General features: G+C 31.0%; 1 protein-coding gene and 1 long non-coding RNA gene across 7 annotated transcripts; one reads left to right on the plus strand and one right to left on the minus strand.

The window, feature by feature from the left end:
* The first annotated feature begins 10,361 nt into the window (after nucleotides 1–10,361).
* LOC145956910 (uncharacterized) lies at nucleotides 10,362–14,481 on the plus strand. Of its 3 annotated transcripts, none has more exons than XR_014433291.1 (3): nucleotides 11,563–12,009; nucleotides 12,910–13,010; nucleotides 14,045–14,481. It is a non-coding gene; the product is annotated as an uncharacterized LOC145956910 (long non-coding RNA). The 3 variants fall into 3 exon arrangements; XR_014433290.1 differs by having other exon boundaries at nucleotides 11,573–12,009; nucleotides 12,934–13,010; XR_014433289.1 differs by having other exon boundaries at nucleotides 10,362–13,010.
* A 4,964-nt stretch (nucleotides 14,482–19,445) lies between these two features.
* Nucleotides 19,446–23,726, minus strand: LOC109815700 (protein NRT1/ PTR FAMILY 8.1). 4 transcript variants are annotated; one of them, XM_020380491.3, is made up of 5 exons: nucleotides 23,596–23,726; nucleotides 22,566–22,735; nucleotides 22,208–22,425; nucleotides 21,209–21,759; nucleotides 19,446–20,430 (listed from the first exon to the last, which is right to left on the minus strand). In XM_020380491.3, exons 2-5 carry the CDS (start codon nucleotides 22,669–22,671, stop codon nucleotides 19,599–19,601), a joined length of 1,707 nt encoding a protein of 568 aa, XP_020236080.2. In that variant the 5' UTR covers nucleotides 22,672–22,735; nucleotides 23,596–23,726; the 3' UTR covers nucleotides 19,446–19,598. The 4 variants fall into 4 exon arrangements, with proteins under 4 accessions (XP_020236080.2, XP_020236078.2, XP_020236079.2 ...); XM_020380489.3 differs by lacking the exon at nucleotides 23,596–23,726 and adding an exon at nucleotides 23,146–23,299; XM_020380490.3 differs by lacking the exon at nucleotides 23,596–23,726 and adding an exon at nucleotides 22,915–23,032.
* Nucleotides 23,727–24,392: the final 666 nt, after the last annotated feature.

Consider the following 24,392-nt stretch of genomic DNA (forward strand, 5'->3'; position numbering starts at 1 on the left):
CTCAAACACCTTGGAATACCATTTCCTAGTGTTGAGATTCAAAAACAACAAGGAGAACAACCCTTTCTCCTTCACAGATCCAATGATCAATTTGAAATTATAGAAGAACTCTTCTTTTAAGAGTAGATATTACACCTTTAAAGATCTTAATGAACTCTTAAAATAATGCAATAGAAATTGGCTACGAAGTTTTTATAAATGACTTTTTTACAATGGAGTTCGTAACCTTTCTCTGAAAAATTATAGGTATTTATAGATAATTATTTTTTAGGTTATGTCTTTTCATGAAGAGTTGTAACTTTCTATAATTTTTCATAAAAGATTCTCTAGTACTCGATTACAAGACTTGGTAATCGATTACAACGGTTTTCAAGTTTAAAATGTTTGAAACGTTGTATCATTTAAATTCAGATTTTGAAGATTCATCTTCTGGTAATCGATTACCAGAACACATTTTGTATTCAAAATTCAAACTTTGAAGTTTCCTTGCTCTGGTAATCGATTACCAGACAAATATTCTTATATTTTTACACAAACTTTTGATTATAGGATTTTTGTAAAATATTTTTTAACATTCTTTTTGCTTTCTTTTCAAACAACTTATTCTTAAATTCAAAATGATTAAGTTTAGGTTTTCTTGAAATTCTAATTTTAATGGCCAAGTAAAATTTGCAATACTTTTAAAAGTTCATTTTACATATTAAGTTAAGTAGTCAAGACCAAAAAATTACATAGACTAAAAAAATAATTTTAAATTTGAGAGATAAAAAATAAATTTATTTTAAATTCAAGGAACTAAAAATATATATAAACATAATATTTATTATATGTTATGTCAAGATTAATTAAGAATTATGTGATTATCAATGAACACATAGATTGATTAAGCTTAACTAGTAATATTGAGTTTAAATCTTATATATATAATTATGTTAAACATAAATATGTTTGATGTGTCAAATTATTCTAACAACACGTGTCTGTATGCGACATACTGACCAAATCTATGATGCACTGCCTGTTTCAATGTACTCATCCGACAATCCTATGGTTGCGGGAAAGAAGTGCATGAGTTTGACATTCTTATTTCAGTTGGCATGTGTATGTAAATTCACGTTTTTAAGAAATAAATATTTATAATGTCTGTATTTATTATCAATTCTAACGTAATTTTTAAGTCTAATATAAATACTAACAGTCATTCAATACACGTAGGCAATGTGCCATGAATCAATTGATTTTCGATAAGAAACCAATATTTTCACCTTCAGTTTTGGCGAGGTCTTAAGCACTAATGCGTGATATTACTGTACCATATGGAACACAGTTATAGAATGTGGATGGAAGTGCTTTAACTAATGGTGGGCTTAGTATAGAGTTCATTCTTACCCATTTTTGGTTTCGGGCAGTGTTGGGAAGTCCAATATTACCCATGTCAAGATAATGACTATCTTATAAGGTATTTAGCTTTGTTGGGACCCTTTTACAAAGTTAAAATTTTTGTTTCAATTGATCTAATATCCTAACATTATAAGAAGATATAAACTCTTTATATAAAATCTTAAAAATAAAATAATATCTTTTTAAATCTAAACAATATCTTTGAGATTTGAAATTATAAATTAGAATTGTTATGTGATGCATTCCATATTTTACATATTAATTCAGTCTTGCATACATCTCTACTTAATTAGGATTAATTTTATTTTATTTTAGTTTTGTCATTTGAAACTTATCATGTGCATTTCTGGAAATTATGGGGATGTTTATCATTTGAAAAGTTGACTCTGGAGACTTGAAAGTGTGAATTGAAATGATTTGGTGTTTTGGATAAAAGGAAAGACAATTGAAATTTTATTGTAGTTCAGATGAGCAAAATGGGGGATTACAAACATCTACACTTGAAGGAGGGATGAAGAAATTTGTGAATTTTCACACCCATGATTCGATCGTGGCAACCATAAGGAGACCACAAGATAGCACCAAGAGCCCGTGGTGTGTCATTAATGTGGATTTTCTTTGATTCTCTATTTTTATTTCAATGGAAGATGAACCCCTTTGTAATCTCGAATATAAAAAGACCATCTAGGATTAGGAAAAGGTTATGAACCTTGCATGTTGAATGCCTTACCTTTCTTTTTGATTATTTTATTTCCGTGGACACTTATGAGTGGTTTTTCTTTATATATGGGACTGTGCATAACCCTATGTGATATCTAGCGAATTGATTGAGTTACTATGTGTGATTTATGTTAATTTTGATTCTTGCCTATTGTTTTATTTATGTTGAATAAATTTGGTGTACATTTGACATAATCGTATTCACAGGAGTTTGGATGAGAGTTGAATCCATATTACTGAAACTATAAGAAGAACTTAACCGTAAAATTACGAAAGTAAGTTGAATTTTAAGAGGAGTATAACGAATTATTGGAAAAATAATTCAAAATTTTAAATTTAAATCTCTAAGATATTATTTAGATTTTAAAAGATATTGATTCTTTTAAGATATTATTTAGAATTGAAATATATTGTATTTATTTTAGAGATTTGTTTTCTTTTTTAAGATTGTGATGTAAAATCAATAAATAGAGACTATTGAGATGAGAAGAATCAGCCGACCTTTAAAGGGGATCACCACCTTAAATGAGAGAGGAGGTCATATGAAGGAGGGTTTCCAAGTTTTACTGGAAAACTTGTGAATGAGAATTTTCAAGTTTCGCTAGAAAGCTTGTGAGGAAGGAATTTCCAAGTTTCATCCATAAAACTTGTAAGGAAGAAGTTTTTTAAGTTTAACCCACAAAACTTGAAGGGAGGATTTTCAGGCTATATGTAATACATTTTGAGATAAATAATGAACATCCTTGTGATGTAGGCATGAGGAGTTGAACCACGTTAAATAAATTTGTGTGATCTTTTTCTATTTTTTTATGATGTTATTTTAATATGTTTTTCATTATTATTGTGTGAAAAAGAAAAGAAGATTTTTTTTTGTTCCCAACATGAATTAATAAATAACTTAAAGAGTATGATTATAAATAACCACCATGAAAGTAGGAGGCTAATTTTAAGTTAATTTGTCTTTAAAAGGAACTTGTATGAGGATAGAAGTGATTAAAGAAATTTGTTGATTTTTTTTTTTTGAAAAGCACATCTCATATACTAATAAAAACTAAAGAAAAAGGTTATACAAAAGCTTTACACAAAGTAAAACAGAGACCTCCCATAAGCAAAGCTGCCTAAATCTAAAAGGATATACACTAATAACCCACTAGCTAACTCTCCAAAATACAAAGTTATGGGTCAATACACCAAGATGCAAAAAAAAAACTTGGTCTACAACCATTCCTATACATCCACCAATGCCGGGAAGTAATTTTAATTTGATAAAAAGAATTAAAATGCAACACTGTTTTGTCTCTAAAAGCAATTTCATTCCTGTTGGTCCAAATAACCCAAATTGTTGCATGCCAAAAAATATCCCTCCACTTTTTTTTTTTTGCTTTACCTAAAAACATGCTCCTGAGGAGGAAAAACATTTGACCCAAAGAGGATGGAAGCTCCAAATTGATCCTTGACCAAATAAACATATTATGCCAAACATTTCTGGAAAATTCACATTCCAAAAATAAGTGTTGTGATGATTCCAAAAAATTAGAACAAAATGAACACGATTGTTGCAGATCAAAAAAGACCATTCCTCTAACAATTAATTGATCTATCGTGGGGATTGTATTTTGAAGTACGCGCCATGATAAGAAAATAATCCTAGGAGGCACAAAGGAAGACCAAAGCTTGCTCAAAAGATCTGCCACCTCATCTAGAATGGGTTGATCCGAATAAATAAGTAAATTTTAGGAGTCAGATATAGTAAAGAAACTTATAGGACCCTATCTCCAGGCATCTTCTACCCCCACGTTTGGATAGAAATCAGAGATAATCATAAAAATATTTTGTTGAAAATCCTCCTCCAATTGAAAGAGAGGTCTATGCTATTTCCACACCCATCTCCATCCAGTTTCAAAAAAAACACCCATCTGTTCAATACTTGAATTTTTATCTACAGCAATAGAGAACAATCTAGGAAATAACTTTTTCAAGGAATGAGTACCCACCCAAGGATGGGACCAAAAAGAAATATTTTTCCAGTCCCCATCACAACCTTTAAGTGCTGATAGAAGAAACCTTCCCCAATTTTGTCCAACAAAATCATATCCCGCCACCAAAGAGAGAGGATGCTGAAATTGATGCAGGCTGACACTACAAGTTGCCATATCTATATTCCAGCAAATTATACAACAAAGCATGTTTATCTACGAAAAAACTCCATTTCCACTTCAAAAGAAGACTAACATTAAAATTAGTTAAACATTTAATCCCAAAACCACTCCTAGATCTAGGCTGACACACCTTGCTCCATTTAATCACACTAATTTTGTTAGATTCCAATCCCCCATGCCATAGAAAATTCCTCTGAATCTTATTCAACTCCTTCACAATTTTACGAGGAACCTTAAAGAAGGATAATATAAAAATTGGTATGCTATTAAGAATAGATTTAATCATCACTACTCTTCCAACAATAGACAACTTTCTAGCTTTCCACCTAGCTAACCTCTCTTTACACTTCTAATAATACTTTCCCAAGCGCTTTTTTTTCTTGGGTTAATCCCAATCGGAATGCCCAAGAACTTAAAAGGAAGAGGAGCAATTTTACAATGCAAGAAGATTTGAGCCGCTTGCATAAAATTAGGATTCATATTAACTCCACACAAAAAACTTTTATCAAAATTCACCCTCAAGCCAAAGACTAGTTCGAACCCCCTAAAAATCGCCTTAAACAAATTTTGCTCCTCATCTTTCCTCATCAATCCCGCCAAGCCCTCCGCCACTAAAAGGAATAAAAAAGGGGCAAGAGGGTCCCTTTGTTTTAGATCCTTCTCTGCATAAAATTCTTCTGTTGGAGACCCATTGACTAACAAAGAAAGTGAACTAGTTTGAACTAGTGCCTTCACCCATTTTCTCCACAATAATCCAAAACCCAACTTATCTAACATATAATCCAAAAAAGCCCAATTTACGGAATCGTAGACTTTATGAAAATTAACTTTAAACAAAAAACATTTCTTTTTATTTCTCTTCGCCTAATCAATTAATTCATTGACCACTAGAACCCCATCTAAGAGGCTTTTCCCAAGAACGAAGGCTGATGATTGTTTGTAGTAAGAAAACTTGATCAATCCTAAAAACCTTTTTATTCAGTTGTTTTATTTCATTTTAATTGTTTATCTACTTTTAATTTTAATTTCTAAATTTTAAATTTACTTGTCAACTACTTATAATTTTAATTTAATTTCCTATTTTAAATTTTGTTTAATTAGCATTATCAAAAATTCAAAAGCATGGTCCATGTAGAGAGAACAATAATTTATTACTTGATGATATCATGTACTTGCGACTTTTATGTATCATTCTCAAAATTTTTTTTCCCTTATTAAACTTTCAAATTTCCTCTTCAACTCTCAGCGTTTCAACGCTCAGTATAATAATCTTGAATCATGATTTCTCCCTACAAACTTTTGAATGTTCCTCGTTTCCACTTTACGAGTGTTTGTTGAACTTATACCACTGTTTGTTGCCACTAACAAAACATGTTGCTTGAATTTCACATTTCCAACAACACTTTTGACACAAGAATCCCACACAAATCGACCATTAGCTTCTAGCTTTATGACTTATTCGACTGGTCATTAGGTCACACAAACTATCAATTTTGATATCACTGTTGAGAACAAAATTCTCCTCTTTATAAATAATGAAGAGAATACAGTAAAAGAAGACAACACAATAAAAAAAAAAAAAACAGTAAATATCAAACAAAATTGTTTAACGTGATTCAACTTTCCATACTATGTTTACAAGAACTTGAGAAACTTCTCCATCACATAATCAAAATCTTTTAGGGTGATAACCCCTTCTACAAGATAGGTGGTTGTTTTCATATTAAAAGTGTCTAATTATTGTTATAACATCCTAACATTATAAGAGAAAACAAATTATTAAGTAAAGATAATATTTTTAATCATAAACAACATCTTAAAAATAAGATAATATATTTTTAAATATAAGCAATATTTTTAAGATTTAAAATTAAAATTTTGAATTATTCTCTCAACAATTCTTCTTTATTTCAATTAAAATTTTTAAACTTCCTCTTTAACTCTCATTAATCATTATCGTAATGTTTGCCACAATCATCATGAGTCATGTTTCCTCTCTGCAAACTTTTGAATGCTCCTCGCATCCATTCTTTGTGATTTTGATAGACTTATATTGTTAATTAGTTAGTACTAACAAAACACATTGTTTAACTTTCACATTGTTAAGAAAACTTTGAATTCAGTACATTAATCATTTATATCCAACTATTTCTTTAATTACTCTTTGATTTATGAAAGAAGGAATTCATTTTTTTTTTGTTTTGTATTGTGATTTAATCATTAGAATGAATATATTAATTAAACAATTTTAGAAAATTCAATTAATTAAAACAGATAGGTGTAAAAAAAAAAAAAACCCTTTAATGCCACCTTAAGGTAATTTTTTTTCCTTTTAAATCCTTTCTTATTATATGATTCACACGCACATTCTTTAATTTAGTTTAACCGAATTTCTTGAGCCCGATGAATCCAATTGCTTATAAGAACAAAATTAGTCATAGGCGTAGGAAATTTACCCAAATACACACGATCTAATTAATCAAGCAAAATATAAAATAGTTTAAACAAGTTGATATGTTTAAAGTTTAACCCATCTAATTTTAGCGGATAGATAAGCCAATATAAGTTTTAACGCATTATGGCATCCTACAAAGTACAAACTATCATTTACCAATGCAAAAGTCTCGCTGTAGTCAAACATGTCTTGTATCACTCAATAGACTCATCTATTTTAATTTGAGAATGTTTTTACAACCAATGGACTTATTGTGGCCCCGTGCCTACATAATTTCCATTTAATGTTATGTCAAAGAGGTAATAAAGTCAATACTCAAGTTATTTTGAAGAAATAATTTTTTAACTTTTATTAAAATTTTGAGATAATTATTTAAAAAATAAGCTATTAGTTATAAGAAATAAGTGTTTCTCAACACTCATTATGATTATTATCAGAGAAAACTTAGTCCCACATTGGTTCAGCCCAAGCTAATTTTCACATAGCTTAGTAGCTTAGTCCCACATTGGGCACATTACACATTTTTCATTTTTCACTCTCCTATATAAAGGAAGTTGTATCACCTCTTTCTATATGAAAAATTCAAATTAATTTTAGCAAGTTTTATACAAAATGCTTCCAATTTATATTTTAGATTTTCTGTTATGGTATCAAAGCTCTTGATCTTAAGAGCTCTAGTGATTCTTCGCTGCTATGGCTAGGGAGAATAACAATTTCAATGGAGGAGGAGGCGCAGGATCATCTGTCACGCTTCCACAAAATCCAGCACTTGATCCTTTGAGTGTGTATTACATACATCCTGGTGAGAATCCTTCCATGTCTTTAACTACTCCTCTACTTTCGGTCAAGAACTATCATAGTTGGGCCAGAGCCATGAAACATTCACTCATATCCAAAAACAAATTCAAATTCGTCAATGGCACAATGCAAATGCCTACCAGTTTTGATCCCAGCTTTGATGCTTGGGAGAGGTGTAACAATCTTGTTTTGTCTTGGATTTTTAATTTTGTGGAACCACAAATCGCACAAAGTGTTGTATATTTGGAGAATGCAGTTGCTGCTTGGAAATTGCTAAAGACTCGCATTGCTCAAGAAGACAGAGTGAGGATCTTTGAGCTACAACAAGAATTAACATCAATGAAGCAAGGTAGTAACTCAGTGACACAATATTTCACAGAGATCACCATCTTGTGGGAAGAACTTGACAATTACAGGCTTCTTCCTGACTGCACATGTGTTGTTGCATGCCTCTGTGAGACAAGTAAAAATGGTAAAATATACAAAAATGAAGACTACATAATGAAATTTCTTAGTGGCTTGAATGATGAGTTTGAGGTTGTAAAAACTCAAATCCTCATGATGGAGCCATTTCCAGATATAGACAAGACTTATTCACTTGTTATTCAACATGAGAGAAGGCTCAACTCTGGTTCTAGTGGTAATATAAAGGAAACGCAAGTTTTCATCAATGCAACAGAAAAAAAAGGCCTTTTGGTAGAGGTAGAGGAGGTTATAATGGTTCTGCTGGCAGAGGAAACTTCAAAATTTGTAGCTATTGTGGGAAGACAGGACATACAGTGGAAGTCTATTATAAGAAACACGGTTATCCAGAAGGCTCTAGAGGGAAGAATTATAGTTCAAATCATGTTATTGGTGAAGGTTTGGACAACTCAATAGAGGAACAACAGACAATAAAGGGCGATGATGCATCAGATCATGTGTCCTTGACTAAAGAGAAATATCAAAACATCATGCATTTGCTTCAACAATCAAACATCTCTGGTAATACCTTAAACAATCAAATAGCTGCCGTAAGTTCCACCCATTCTATGCCTAAAAAATCACAAACCACTTCCATTTCAGGTAAGTCCTTTGTCTTTTCTCTTCATACCAGTAAACATAATGTTTGGATATTGGATTCTGGAGCATTAGATCATATATGCTCAGGTAAATCACTCTTCACTTCCTTAGAACCTCTCACTGGTCATTCTATTACTGTTAAACTCCCTAATGGGAACACAGTTGTATTTCATGGAAGTTTCCAAGCATCAGACACACTAATCCTTTGCCTATCTGAATTCCAATACCTCACACTAATCCTTCTCTTATAGATTCTGCTAACCCCATAACTCCACTTTCTCCATCAGACAACAACCCTCCTTCTAACCATTCACAATTAAACACCTCACTCACACCCCTTTCCTCTCCAACAGTTAATTCACCTTCTGCACCACCTGTCAGAAAATCCACCAGACACAAAACCAAACCATCCTACTTGCAAGACTATCAATGTAATTCATCCATCATTCCTTAGTAGCATCAGTCAGGTAGTTTCTATCCTATTCTGTCTTTTGTTTCTCTAGCTAGTTTATCCCCTTCACATGCCATTTATAGCTCTTCTCTTGACCACCATCATGAGCCTACCTCTTACCACGAAGCCAGTAAGCATGATTGTTGGAAGCAAGCCATGGCTGCAAAGATCACTACTCTTGAGCTCAATGGCACTTGGTCCTTGGTGTCTCTCCCACCTGGAGTTATTCCTATAGGAAACAAATGGTTATACAAAATAAAAAGGAAATCTAATGCACTACAAGAATTTCGCGGATTAGCGAGGGATATAAATCCAAGCTATTTCCTCGCTAATTAGCGAGGGACTGGCGAGGAATACAATTCCTCTCTAATCCCTCGCTAATTAGCGAGGAAATAGCTTAGATTTATATCCCTCGCTAAATTCCCTCGCTAAATAGGATCATTTTGCGACCAACCTTCATCTCCTCGCAAATCCGTCGTTAAAGTTAGTGCTTATTTAGTGAGGAACCTAGGCCCTCGCAAATCTCCGCAAAGCCCTCGCCAAATTATGAGCCAAAATATAAAAACGAATTTTTCATCTAGCGAGGGAGTTTTCTTGTCGCAAATCCCTCGCTAATGAGTTATAAGTATAGCCCTCGCAAATCCGTCGTAAATTAGTGAGGGAAAAGGTTTTTCGCTAATCCCTCACAAATAAGTGATTTCGTTGCTAGTAGAATTTGAAATTCAAGTATTTTTAAAATTTCTTGAAATAGTAGAATTTCAAATTCTCCCAAAAAAGTAAGAATTTGAAATTCCTCATTTTTTTTTCTTTTTATTTTACTTATATATATTTTATCTTATTTGTTATCTCTTCATTTTTTTTAATTATTGAGTATTTTTAAATATTTTTAAAATTATTAAATATTATCTAATATTAATTTTAAAAATTATTAAATATTATCTAAGATTATCTATTAAATAAAACTATTGATTAAATAAAACTATTGATTAAAAGATAAAGTATACAAATTTTTAGACTTAATTTATTGAATAAGAAATTCAATATATAACGTAATTACATTCATTAAATAACTCTTTTAAGAGTTACTTTTGAAGTAACTAAATTTTCACTCATATATATTTTTTAAAACACACACACACACATATATATCATCATAAATTTTAAATATAATTTATATGTTTACAATATGAATTTAGTCCGTATATGTTTTGTTTTCTTAATTATGATAATTTAAAATATTTTTGTTTATTTTGATTTATATATGAATTTAGTCTCTGTAAATTCATATTTTCTCAATTTTAGTTCTTTTAATTTTTATCCTTATAAATATGTATTTTTCAAATTTTAGTTCTTTAAATATATATTATAATTTTCTTTCACTTTAGTTCATGTAACTTCGTACTAACAACTAAAAATTAGAAAGAAAAAATATAAACTTATATTGACTAAACTTTGAAAAAAAATATTATAAAGATTGAAATTGAGAAAGGATAATCCTATAAGGATTAAAAATAATTTTAAAAAATTGGAAGGATCAACATTCAAGGAAGTTTTTTTTTTCTTCTAAATATTTATATATATGTGTGTGTGTGTGTTTTCTCTTCAATAAACATAACTTTACTTTCTTCTCTCTCGCCACATCCGTATGCTATAATACTTTTCGCTTTTATAAGTTTTTTGTTCCAAATATTATTATATTTTTATACAATTGTAATTTTAGTACATTTATATCATATATAAATAAATCTTAAATAAAATTTTTATTATAATGTTGTTAAAAGAAATACTACTTTTTAAAGTATTTATTTTACTACTAATGCATTTTCTATAACTAATAAATATTGCATGATTGTGTGAAGAAAAAAATACACTTACCTTTTCTCAAAAAAAAAATAAATAGAAAACACGTATAATATTAAGTAATATTCATTTCAGTAGTTTGAATTGTAAAAATTTTAATCAACTTAATTTAGTTTTTTATTTAAAAGTATTCAAAATAAAAGCAATATTAATATTATAAGAGGTAAAAGTAATAAATACATGAGATTTAAAACAAAACTAATTGCATAGAATAAATATTTCACTTCATTTTTAATGTATTTTAAATTTTTTTCAAATACCAGTATTTTATTATTTTTAAAACAACTTATTACTATGTATAATTTTTTTTTATATTTATCTTTTTTAATATTATTTTGAAATTTAAAATAATATGATATTAAAATTATAATAATATATCTTTTTGTATATTTTTATCAGTATTATTTCTATTTAGCTTATTGTTATTTTTAATTATAGTTTAAATTAAATTCATTTATAAAGATAAAAGTTATTTAAATTTATCAAATAAAAAATTTAAAATATTTATATTTAATAATATAATATGTTTAAAAAATTATATTAACTAATATTTTTTATACTTATGTAAAATAAATAAAAAAAGAGTTGTTAGCGCTTTATTTTTTTTAATTTCCCTTTTAAATTTTAAATCCTAAGAGTAAAATTGTTTTTTCAAAGGTGAAAGGTGAACTCAGAAGAGGTGAAAGGTGGGGTGCCCTTCTCTTCCCGCTTATTTTTATTACCTCTCTTCCTGACCGTCGGATAACAGCATAACGCTGGCCACCGGGTTTCTCTCTCTACGATCCTCCAGCACTCTGACGATGCGCCGAGCCACGCGCTGCCCTTGAGCCTTGTCCCCTACTCTGGTGGCTTTAGCATATGGAGCTTCGCGCCGCTCATGCTAAAATAACTGTTTTGTGTTATATGTTTATTTTCCTTTAACTGATTATTGAATGGCACTTGTCCTTTTAAAATTTGGTCTATTTTGTACAAGTTAATCCGCAAGTTTTATATGTGGTTCTTATTATCCTTTTGCAAAGAGTGAGAAACCTGATTTTATGTACAAGGGAAAGGTTTTAAATTGTGGTTTCAGATGAGGTTTGGTTGTGGCCTGCGATCAAAAGGTAATGCAGTTCACAATTCAAGACTACAAGAACGAGTTCATGCATTTTAGTTTTAGTATTAGATGTTTGACCTTTCCTTGGAGGGTTAGGTCTGTTTTAATTTTGTAAATTAGGAAAGGAGGGTATATTCCTTGTCCAATTTTGTGCATCGGGTCATTGACAGTATTTTGGCCTTTGCTAGATTGATACTCAGATGCTAAACTTTTTATTGTTTTTGCTGCACTGTTGTTCGAGCTGTCACAGCTCCGTTAGCAATTAGCATACATGCTTAGAAGACTGAACAATAGAAATTCCTAGCAGGAGGCCATTGGTGCCTTTCTTCTGTCTGTAGTCTTGGTTACACCAGTCTTAGATTTAAGTAATGGATTCGTCTGGATTCAGTAATTCTTGTGTCAATTTCTATGTATTCATTATAAAGGCCTCAATAGGAAGAACAAGAATAAATTTTATAATTAGGTTCTGTTTTTGTTGGGTTATGGAATATGATGTTTATGGATGGAGTGTGATGCTGAATTGTTTTATCTAAAACTCCTTCCCCTTAATATTTGAGTGGTACAACTGCATTGACTTCTATCTATGTGGTAGCTTAGCACATAAATTTTTAGTGGAATTTTTCTTATCAATTACTAAGAAATTGGTCTGTTTCTTTTTTGTTTCCTTCAGTTTGTTTATAGGTTTTTCCATTATTTTCTTTCCTCAAGGAGGGCTTATTATCTTTATTATGTAATCCCCTTTCTCCCAACAGATTCTTATCCATCTATGATCTGTTATAAGAATTGTACTCGGAATCTGGCAATCTGCTTAGTGAATTTTTTACAGTATTCTTTATTTCAACATACATAGGTTTCTGAATTATTTCTCAGCCACTGTTTGCTATTCCTCTGTATCCATTTTTATTAGGTGTGGTATACTTAATCTTGTTAGGGTTCTAGTGGAGGTGGAGATGGATTTGAAGTTACAAAATTTGGCCATGGACGTGTTGCACTGATTGGATTTCCAAGGTCTGCTAAAATAACTCTTATAAATTTTGATGATTGATACATTTTATTTTCTACCATTATCTAAATTGATAAATGCTTGTAAATTTGATGTGTGTTCATGTTTTGGGTTTCTGCTTAAATTTTATTTGAATTAGTTAAACTTTTTATGTTGTGTTTTTTTTTTCATTATTTTTGTCTTTATAGAAGAAAAAAGAACAGAGCATTAACTTTCATAGAAAAGTCTGATCCGTATTTCTGTTCAATGCTAGTGTACGAAGAAAATCGAAAAATCAACTGCATTAGATATTTTCTGCTGAACCACTAACAAATGCTATATGGAAAAGGTTGCGTATTTAAAAAAATAATAGAAAATCGATTCATCACCTTACTGTTCACATGGAAAGCCACACCAATTAACCAAACCTACTTCGTTAGAAATATCGAAGTGGCTATTTGATTCCTCCAAATGAATCATAGCTGGCGATAAAATAATTAACCTTTTGAAAACTCCGTCTTTATTCTCTTTTATTTTATAAGTCCTTCCAATTTGTCTAATACTACTTCTCTAATTATAAGATAATGTTAACTAAATTATATATATTTTAAAAAAATTAGTTAATTTAATTAAAAAAATATAAATTTATCAATAATTTAATATTTTCAAAATTAGCATTTTTTTCACTTAATCACTTTCTACCTAATTAATTAATGTTTAGAAGAGATATCTATGTGTCTATTTATTTTTTTTCTTCTCATTTTAATAAAAGATTTTTTATCTAATTAATTTCAAACATTTATTATCTTTTGTCTTAAAAAAATGTTAATTAAATAATGATATTTTAGATAAAATATAATTAATGCAACTAATAATTAAAAAAAGATTTTATAAAAGGAAACAAACAAAAAAGTGAAAAGTGTTTTATATGAGTATGAAAGTAGGATTTTTCAACAAAAATACAAATAAAATTTGAATAATTTTAGAAATAATTCAAAAAAATTAAAAATAAATAAAAATTAAATATTAACAATTAGATTTCTTAATTCTTATAAAATAGGTAAAAGGGTGCATGGCATGAGACATAGCTTGGATCTTGGAACTAGTAGCTTTACCCAAGCTTCATCTTCAGAGGTTGCAGGTTCCTCTACAAATCTTACGCCTATGACAGAAGAACGGGTCACTACAGTTATAAATAATGCATTGGTCTCTTTTTTGCAAACACAATTACCAGAGATGATGAGACAAATAATTTAGGCAGTTCAACCATCAACAACACCATCAACCAACCAACATAGGGAGGATCAAGGACGAGATGATGATTTTACTAGCTTAAGTTGATTACTATTTAGGATGACTCGTTATTTGACTTTTCTTTTTGTAAGACATTAATTAGTTTTGGTTTCTTTAAGATAGTATGCACAAGTTGGATTTTGTAAGACATTTAACAATTTGGTTTTGTAAGAGATATTGTTACATGCAACTTTTATTTTAAATCATGTCGAATTGAAAAAAAATTATGAAGTTGATTTAGATTTATTTAAAATATTAAATTAAGTGGCATATCTACAAGGATTCATGAGAGAATAATGTATATATATAGATAAATTAGGAAAGTTTCGCAAGATATTAGCGTGGTATTCGCGAGGGAACTCAATCCATATGCTTTGATGGATTTGCATGGGATTAGCGAGGGATTTGCGAAGGACATATTTGCGAGGGTTTAGCGAGGGATCTGCGAAGAAAATATTTGCGAGGGTTTCGCGAGGGATTAGCGAAAGACATATTTGCGAGGGATTAGCGAGGAAATATTAAATGCAATTAGCGAGGGAATTTAGGTTCTGCATTTGCGAGGCGATAGCGACGAATTAGCGGCACAAATTTGCGACGGACTAGCGAAGCTGGTTGCGAGGGAAAAGCGAATGAATGTAGCGAGGGAATTGCGGGGGATATGCATCTGTCGCTAATTAACGACTTGAATTTAGCGAGGGAATAGTCCTTCGCAAATCCCTCGCTAGTCCCTCGCTATTTTGTTTAGCGAGGGATTTGCGAAGGATTTTTTCCTCTCTAATTCGCAATTTTCTTGTAGTGATGGCAGCATTGAGAGATATAAAGCAAGGCTGGTTGCTAAGGGTTACCATCAAGTAGAAGGGCTTGATTATTTGGATACTTTTTCACCAGTGGCAAAACTCACAACAGTCAGGGTCATTTTAGCTTTGGCAGCCTCACACAGTTGGCATCTTCACCAGCTAGATGTAAATAATGTTTTTCTCCATGGTGACCTCCATGAAGACATTTACATGATCATTCCACAAGGTTTGACAGTACCTTCTTCAAACTTGGTTTGTAAACTAAGTCTCTCTATGGCTTAAAGCAAGCAAGCAGGCAATGGTTTGAGAAGCTCTCTACTTTTCTTCTTAAACTTGGTTTCTAGCAAGCAGTTGTTGATCACACCTTGTTTCTTAAATTTGGTGTCTCTTGTTTCACTGGGTTGTTAATCTATGTGGATGATGTAATTCTTTTTGGCAACTCTCTTGATACATTCCCTGCTATCAAAACTCAATTACATACAACCTTTGGAATTAAGGACTTGGGAATTCTCAAGTATTTTCTGGGCTTAGAGGTTGCACACTCTTCTACTGGTATTACCCTTTCACAAAGGAGGTATTGCTTGGACTTATTGCAGGACTCTTCTCTCTTGGACTACAAACCAACAACTACACCATTGGATCCTACTATCAGACTTCACCAAGACAATGGTCAATCCTTTTTTGATGTATCCTCTTATAGAAGGCTTGTGGGGCGTCTTTTGTACTTAACTTCCACTCGCCCAGATATTGCCTTTGCCACTCAACAGGCGAGCCAGTTCATGAGTTCCCCTACTTTGTCTCATCACAAGGCTTTTGTGATAATTCTTAGATATCTTAAACGTGCTCCTGGATTGAGGCTGTTCTTTCCACAGGATTCTTTCCTTCAACTACGAGGCTTCTCAGATGCTAACTGGGGTGGTTGTGTGGATTCCCATAGGTCTATTTCAGGGCATTGTTTCTTCATTGGCAACTCTCTCATCAGTTGGAAATATAAGAAGCAGTTGACAGTCGCTCGTTCTTCTGCTAAAGCAAAATATAGAGCCTTAGCCTCAGCAACTTGTAAACTCCAATGGCTCCAATTCCTCCTTGATGACTTGCAGATTACTCCTCACAAATCCCATGTACTTTTCTGTGATAACCAGAGTGCTTTACACATTGCACATAATCTTGTCTTCCATGAGCGTACAAAACACCTTGAGATTGATTGTCACTTGGTTCGTGAGAAGGTTCAAGCAGGCTTGCTCAGACTTTTGCCCATCTCCTCTCAAGATCAGCTGGCAGACTTCTTTACTAAGGCTTTACTTCCCAAGACTTTCCTCTATCTCTTATCCAAGCTTGGAGTGTTAGATATTTTCCACCCTCCAACTTGTGGGGGGTATCAAAGAAAAGTTAGTCCCACATTGGTTCAGCCCAAGCTCATTTTCACATAGCTTAGTAGCTTAGTCCCACATTGGGCACATTACACATTTTTCATTTTTCACTTTCCTATATAAAGGAAGTTGTATCACCTTTTTCTATATGAAAAATTCAAATTAATTTCAGTAAGTTTTATACAAAATGTTTCCAGTTTATATTTTAGATTTTTTGTTAATTATCTTATGATAAATTTCTCAATAAACACTTGTAAAAGGAAATCTTTTTTAAAAAAATGAATTGAATTTCTTCCATTAATTCGTGAGTTAATGAGTTAAGCTAAATATAGAGTAGTTTAAACAAGTTGATATTTTTAAATTTTAGTACATCCAAATTTAGTCGATAAATAAGCTAACTCGATAAGTTTTAACGCATTATGGCATCCTACAAGTACAAATAATCATCCACCAATGCAAAAGTCTCGGGGTAGTCAACATCTCAATGGATTCATATGAATGATGTTTTAAATTGAGGATGCATTTGCAACCAATGGACTTATGGTGGCCACATGCCTACATAATTGTCCATCTTAAAGAGGGTAATAACATTTGGATACTCAAGTTACTTTGAAAAAAAAAATCTTTTTTTTTTTTTTGAGATTTTCATTTATGAAAAATTAGATATTAATTTTAAGAAATATGTGTTTTTCAATACTCATGTTATGATAAATTTCTTACCATTAGAGATAAGAATAGGCCAAGCCAAATCAAGTTTTGAATATATAGGTTAGACTTGTTCTGCAAAATTAAAGTATAAGTTTGACTTATTATCTATTATAGACTTTTTTATAGATCTAACCTAACCTTTTTTAAAGTATGGTATGACCTATTAGTATATTTAAAAATTCATTTAAATTATTAATGTTAATTAGGACAATAAGCTTAATTTTTAAAAATTAATTTTTTTAAAATATAGTTTACTTAATATTATTAAATTTTAAATTTTAAAAGAAATATAAGAGAAAAATTGAATCATTTCCTATTGAATGAAAAAATTCATAGGTTTAGGGGCCAACGGTTTGATTAAAGAGTTCATTACTCCTCCATCCCTAGCCCTTGAAGTTTTCCTTCAAGATCTAGTGAATGTAGGCTAGTTGTTGTTTTCGTACTGCTTTTTAATTTCCTTATTCTACAAAAAAAAATTCATGTAATCATGTATGTTGATGTATACTCATACACAAGTTGTAAACTTATAAACCTATAATATAAAAAAATTGTATAAAAAATATTTTAAATATTGATAATTTATTTTTGTATTATAAATTTATTGGTTTACTTATAATTTTAATAATATATATTATTTTATTATTATATTATGTAAATAATTAGACTGATTTATCAGGCCTAACATATTTTTTTTTTTATAAGACTAAGCCTAATCTTTTTATATAAATAGATTTTTTTTAAAAGCTTAAATTTGACCTTTTTATTAAAAGCGTCAAATTTTAAAGAGGTCAGACCATAAATCTATGTTTAAACCTTGACCTATTTTCATCTCTACTTATCACACACTTATAAGAGAATAAAATAAAAATAAATAAATAAAATATCTTCTATAAATTAGGAGCTTTCTAAGTTTCGATTGACTATAACTAATCAATGAGATATTGAGTCTTTTTATCCATTCTTATCATAATATTGTGATTTATGTGTTGTTAAAGATATAATTGTTGTAAGAGATAAGAGACAATGAAATCAAATATAATGATAATAGATGGGAATAATTCATAGAGAGGAAGCTAACTTTAATAATAAGAAGAAATTATACTTACTTCTCTTAATATCTCTCTAAATAACACACAACTCTTACTAACTTTTTTAAAATCTACTCATTTCATTTCCTTTAGGATATATAACACTGTTAGCTAACAAGAAAAGGAGAAAAACTAACAGTTGATTCAGATTCTGCTAATCATATAACAGCCAATCCTTCATTTTTAGAGTACTTACAATGTTCTCTCTTATTTGTAAAAACATTATTCGGACTTTTACAATCTATGCTTTAGGATTGTTGTAACACTTACGGGCTAAAATGTTTACTATAACAAAAAGCGGCCACACATGTAATAATAAAGATGAAAGAAAATCCTTTTTGGTTGATATGTGAGAGAAATGCTGTGACAATAGAATGGTTTCCATTAAACAATGAACTATGTAAGTGAAACAACAAAAATAAAATAAAATAGGAAGATACTCGTGTGTGGGTGGTTATACACGTATTTTTCTTATATATGGTTAAGGCAGTGTTATGTTATGCAATTTTATTTTGAAATATTAAAGTGAGGGAGCGATTGTGTGAAGAGCGAGAGAAAAATATAATTCCAATGTATTGCGTGATGTGAAAAATAAAATGCAAAACAGCCAAGTTATAATTTATGAATTAAAATTGAATAAAAGTATCATTTGGCGTCGAAACTTATATTAATAATTTGATTTTTTTAATAATATACAAATGATATTATTTTATATAAGAATATGTGTCATTTAGATAAATATATTTAAGAAATTATTAATCACTTTAAAAATTAGAGAAGGTGTGTAAATAATATAGGACTTAAGTAGAGAAAGTATAATTTTTCCTAATAATAATACCTAACTAAAAGGTCAATCACACGAGATAATTTAGCCAAACAAAAGATAAAGAGGTAAAAAAAAACAAAGCAATTATATAATGAGCAGATTAGGCAGACATCACCAAGATTTTACTATTATCATCCCGTAGTACTCTAACTAATACTACCTTAAGTTCAATACAAGAACAAAATTGAAGTCAACTAAAGCACCTAAGTTTTTAGAGAAACTCTCAATGACAACTTCTGAATTTTTTTTTTACATAAATGATTTGATTTTAGTTTATAGGAAAAATTTAATTGATTAATAAAATACTTAACAGGCCTAATATAAGGTGAAATAACTTTCGCGAATAGTGAGCCAGATTCATAAAACAAACAACGGAATATAAAACCAAGAAAACATTTTTTAACATGCCAAAACACTCCAAATAACATCTATACAATTAATCCTTTAAGAAAGTGGTGCAAACGCAAGATAAAAACACTACTAAAAGAAATCTTCAGCAAATAGAGTTGTTCAACCTCGAGCTATTATTATCTTAATGAGTATTCCCAGCCACCTTCTTGTACTTGTACCTCTTTGCAACCCAGAGAAATACAATGAAGTTGAGAAAGCTGAGAATGGACAAAAGCCAGTAGAAGTAGTCAAGATGGCCTCTATTCAGATTGTCTGGGATCCAACCAAGCTTACCATGCCTTGTGGTGATTTTAGCTACAATAGTGACAAGCAGTGTGCTAACGTAATTTCCCAAGGCATTAGTGGTGAGTGAGAGAGCCATACCAATGCTTCTCATAGCATCTGGTGCCTGGCCATAGAAGAACTCTAAGGAACCAATGTTGGTGAAAACTTCTGCGCATCCAACAATAAAATACTGGGGTATTTGCCAGAAAATTGACATGGGGATGGTCTCAACATCATAGTAGTTGTTTTTCCTGATCATGTCAAGGCGAACAACCTCTAAAACGCCAGCAACGATCATGGCAACAGTGGAGATGACAAGGCCAATTCCCATTCTTTGGAGTTCTGTGAATCCTTGTTTGTGGCCAGTGTACCTCCTTGCAAATGGGACGATGATGCGGTCATACACAGGGGCCCAGAAGATGACACTTAGCGTGTCGAAAATGGTGAGGGATGCTGATGGGATCTTGAAGCGAGGACCAATGTTCTGGTTCATTGTGTTGCCTTGTAGAACAAACATGGTGCTCATTTGGCCGTATACAGTTGAAAAGGCAATTAGTGATGCCCAAACTGGTAGAAGAGAGATTACTGATTTGAGTTCCTCTACTTGTGTTACTGTGCAAAGCCTCCAAGGATTTGGCGAACCTTTAGTATGGTCAGATTGGGTCTCTACTGCTGCCTTATCCAAACACCTGCATGGAATCAACATATCTTTTGATCAGAAAAGACAAGGATAATATTAATTAAACTTTAGGGTGCTAGAGTAAACAACAGATGCTTTATGGTGAAGTCTAATAGAAGATGCATATTTAATAGAAGTTAGACTTAATTGCATTTTTATCACTCATTTATATTTTTGTGAATTTTTACACTCAACTTTTGAAATTATAAATTTTGACACACTTAATTTTAAAAATTTTGCATATTTTACCACCTTATTAATAAACTGTTTAACACTATTAATTGATTGTTAGTATGACATATTAACTGTTGATGTAACACGTTGATTGTTAACGTGACATGTTGATTATTGACATGACACATTATGTTACACCGTCATATGTATGTATGTAACATCAACAATCTATGTTAGTAGTTAACATATCTCATCAACGGTAAATATGTCACCTTAGCAGTTAACTAATAAAGTGACAAAGGAATTTTGAAAGTTTGATAACAAAATGTGCAATTTTGAAAATTGAGTAATAAAATTCATAAAAATGTGAAAGATAGGTAGCAAAAGGTGCAATTAAACCTAAAAGCTGATTTGATCATTAATTATTGTAATGAAACTATCACTAGAGAGTACTAGTTGTTGACCATAAATATATATATCTCACCCTAAAAATTTTAATAGTGTATGGAGTAGTGTCCCAAAAAACAAAAGAATATGAATAGCATATGAATATTTCAATTCATGGATGATGTTAATTTATAGAAGTAGATGTAAACATGTATTTGATAACTCACTTGAAGTGGTTTGTGTGATCAAGCTTGCGGCTCCCTTTGATGACAGATTCTACATCTACAGTCTCATGAAGAAGAGATTTATCCTCTGGCACTTGAAGACTGAATTTCCTCAAGGCTGCCACTATGACTTGACAAATCCTTGTGAGGGGACTTCCTCCAGGTATTTGAAGTCTGTAGAGTCTACTACCACTGAAGAAAAATATGATTGCAATGACCATTGCAACAGCAGGAACTCCAAAACCCCATCCCCAGCCAACGTTCATTTGTATCCAAACTAATACTGAGGAAGCAATAAGTGCACCAATATTAATTGAGAAGTAAAACCAGTTGAAGAAAGAGCTCTTCCTTAGTTTCTCTTTCTCATCTGCTTCATCAAATTGGTCTGCACCAAAAGCTGATACACATGGTTTGATGCCACCGGTTCCAAGAGCAATCAAGTAGAGTGCTATGAAGCAAGCTGCGGTTTGTGCCGATGTTGGATGGCAACCATTAGCATCACATACTGGCTTTATTCCAGGGGCAGTAGCAGACAATGTTAAAAGTACCATCCCCTGCAGAGCAAATAAACATCCATTAAGGAGAGGTTAGTGCTTGCTGTGTTTATCCTTTTATTCCTCATAAAAGGGCTCTGAAAGGCACAGCAAATAAAACAGGAGTTCAAATCACTTGAAAATTTCAAATGGGATAAATGAAATGTGTTAAAAGATAGAACTATCGATATCATAACTAAAAATATTGTTTTCAATTGAGTAGAAAGCAACATGATTGGAAATTCAGTTGGCTTAACTTTCAGTAAAATAAATAAATTAAACAGAGAAAATTCAGACAACATGAATAAGCCCAAAAAGCATTACATGTTAATCAAATCATGGATCCAAGTCGACTTTGAACTTGATAGACATTAAAATAAAATATAAACTTAGGTCAGAGGAGTGAAAATTAAATGCCATTAACATAACACGAGACTCAACAAAAAAGAAAAAAATTCTCTGAACTTACAATGACATAGATAGTTGCGAAACTAGCAATTGTCCAGTATCTTCCCAAGTATGAATCAGCCAGAAAGGCTCCAAGCAATGGTGTGATGTAGCATGTGCCTGACCATGTTGTGACATTATTTGCAGCGGTTATGTTTCCCTGGTTGAAACGAACCTGAAGATAGTTCACCAGGTTTGTACTCATACCATAGTATGCCAATCTCTCGCAACACTCATTTCCTGCCACAAATGGTATAATTAAAACACAGCATCTTAGGAACTTCAAATTCTAGTTCTAGCATATGTACTAAATTTCAAACATATTATGTTAAGTTTACACAACATAGTTTCTATGATAATTAACAAAATGAAATCAATACCAAGAATAAAATAGCAGGCTTTCCAATTTCCAGTCTTTTTCTTGATGGCAGGTTTTCCTGAGACGGTAACGGTCCCATCTTCTGTATAAATATCATCTTCTGCCATAGTATCAACACAATTTCCTGTTTGCTGGTTTTTCTCTTTGTTATATCTTCAAAGGCTCAGTCACCTACAAAAAATCAATTTGCTGGCTTCTTAAGATTAATGAATAGATAATCATCCTACAAACTAAGAGACAGGATTCTGAATTCTAAATTGAATTGGCCAATCAGGCTATTTAGAATTTACAAAAAAAAAAAAAAAAAAAAAAAGTAACACTGATAGAGTCTTGTAGCGATAAGAGTGGACCCCTTCATTTCACACTTCAACAATTATAGTGTCATAATAGTTTGAGGGTATCCCAAATTCATTCTTTTTTAACATTATGCAGAATGCGCGTAATGATATCACAATCACCCAAGAAACACGCCAACCGCGTGATAACACCACCAAACAGAAACCATAGATAACCATCATGTATATGGAGAATCCAGATTCCACTTTCTCAATCTAAAAAAGGGATAAGGGATAAACACATACCAAAAGAGAGAGATCTAACAGCATAGAAGTTTGTAAAATTGAGAGCTTTTGGCACAAGGTACAATTTTCTATGCCACCCTTTTGCCAAGAGTGAAGATAGAATTGATGGTATCACTTAATACTAACTAAAACTCATGGAATATGATGGAAAAAGACAAAGAAGAAACTGTTCCAAGCAAAAAACAACCAATGGAAACGTCAAGATGATTGAATTTTGTGGACCATGCTCACGATGAAAAGAATTACGTGCAAAGAAAAAATTAAAAAAACCATAAAATAATGGAGTTACTTACGTGCCTTTGGCCCCTAATACGTATAATAGAATTTCGTATAAAAAATCAGTATAAATTATCAAGTGAAATTGCAATTCTGACAGAAGAACAGTGGCAAAATCAGATAAAATAATGTTCACATGCAAGTGCAATTGAGACACGGGAAAAGGGTTTGCACCTTTGTGGAGAGTGAAGGTGTAGTGCAAAATACAAGATAGTAGAAACCGCTGCGCCAAATAATGTCACCCAAACAAGAGTGCTGTGTGACGGAAGTGTTAGCGTCAAATCACGTCACGAACTTTTCCTATAATGCTCTTCCGTGGACTCGCGTATCTTCTACCCTTTATTTTTGGTCAAGTTTTATCAATATCATGAATAAGGACGCACTATTGGATAAAAGGGGATATTTCATTAGGAATGAAAAAAGGAAAAAATTAAACCTTTTTTTTTTCTTGGCATAATTGCGTGTTTCTAATTTTCTTTACAATAATACGATTTTAATCTTAGTTTTAATTCAATATCTTTAGTTTCAAAAAATTATAATTATATGATTTTAGTTTGACATTAAATTTTTAATTAAATAATTTTAATCTTTTAAGTATTGTGATTATATTTTAAAGTATTGTAATTATACAATTTTTTTTCTATTTAAGTAACATATGTATTAAATGATATATTTATTATTATTATATAATTTAAATATTAAAAATTTGTTTAAATATATTAAAGATTAAAATTATATAATTATAATATTTTAGGGACTAAAATTGAAGGACCAAAATTATATATACTTAAGAGATTAAAATTATTCAATTAAAATATGAGAAGATAAAATTATACAACTGTCTTATCTATAAAAAAAAAAAACCAAAAACACATTTAAATATATTTTATTTTATCTCATTTTTCTTAATATTTATTTTAATCTTTTATCTCTTAAAATGTTTTTAAATTTTGATCGATTTAGTCATTATC

The sequence above is a fragment of the Cajanus cajan genome, chromosome 4 (genome assembly GCF_000230855.2).
Source record: "Cajanus cajan strain Asha chromosome 4, NIPB_CcT2T_4, whole genome shotgun sequence".
NCBI classification, from domain to species: Eukaryota; Viridiplantae; Streptophyta; class Magnoliopsida; order Fabales; family Fabaceae; genus Cajanus; species Cajanus cajan.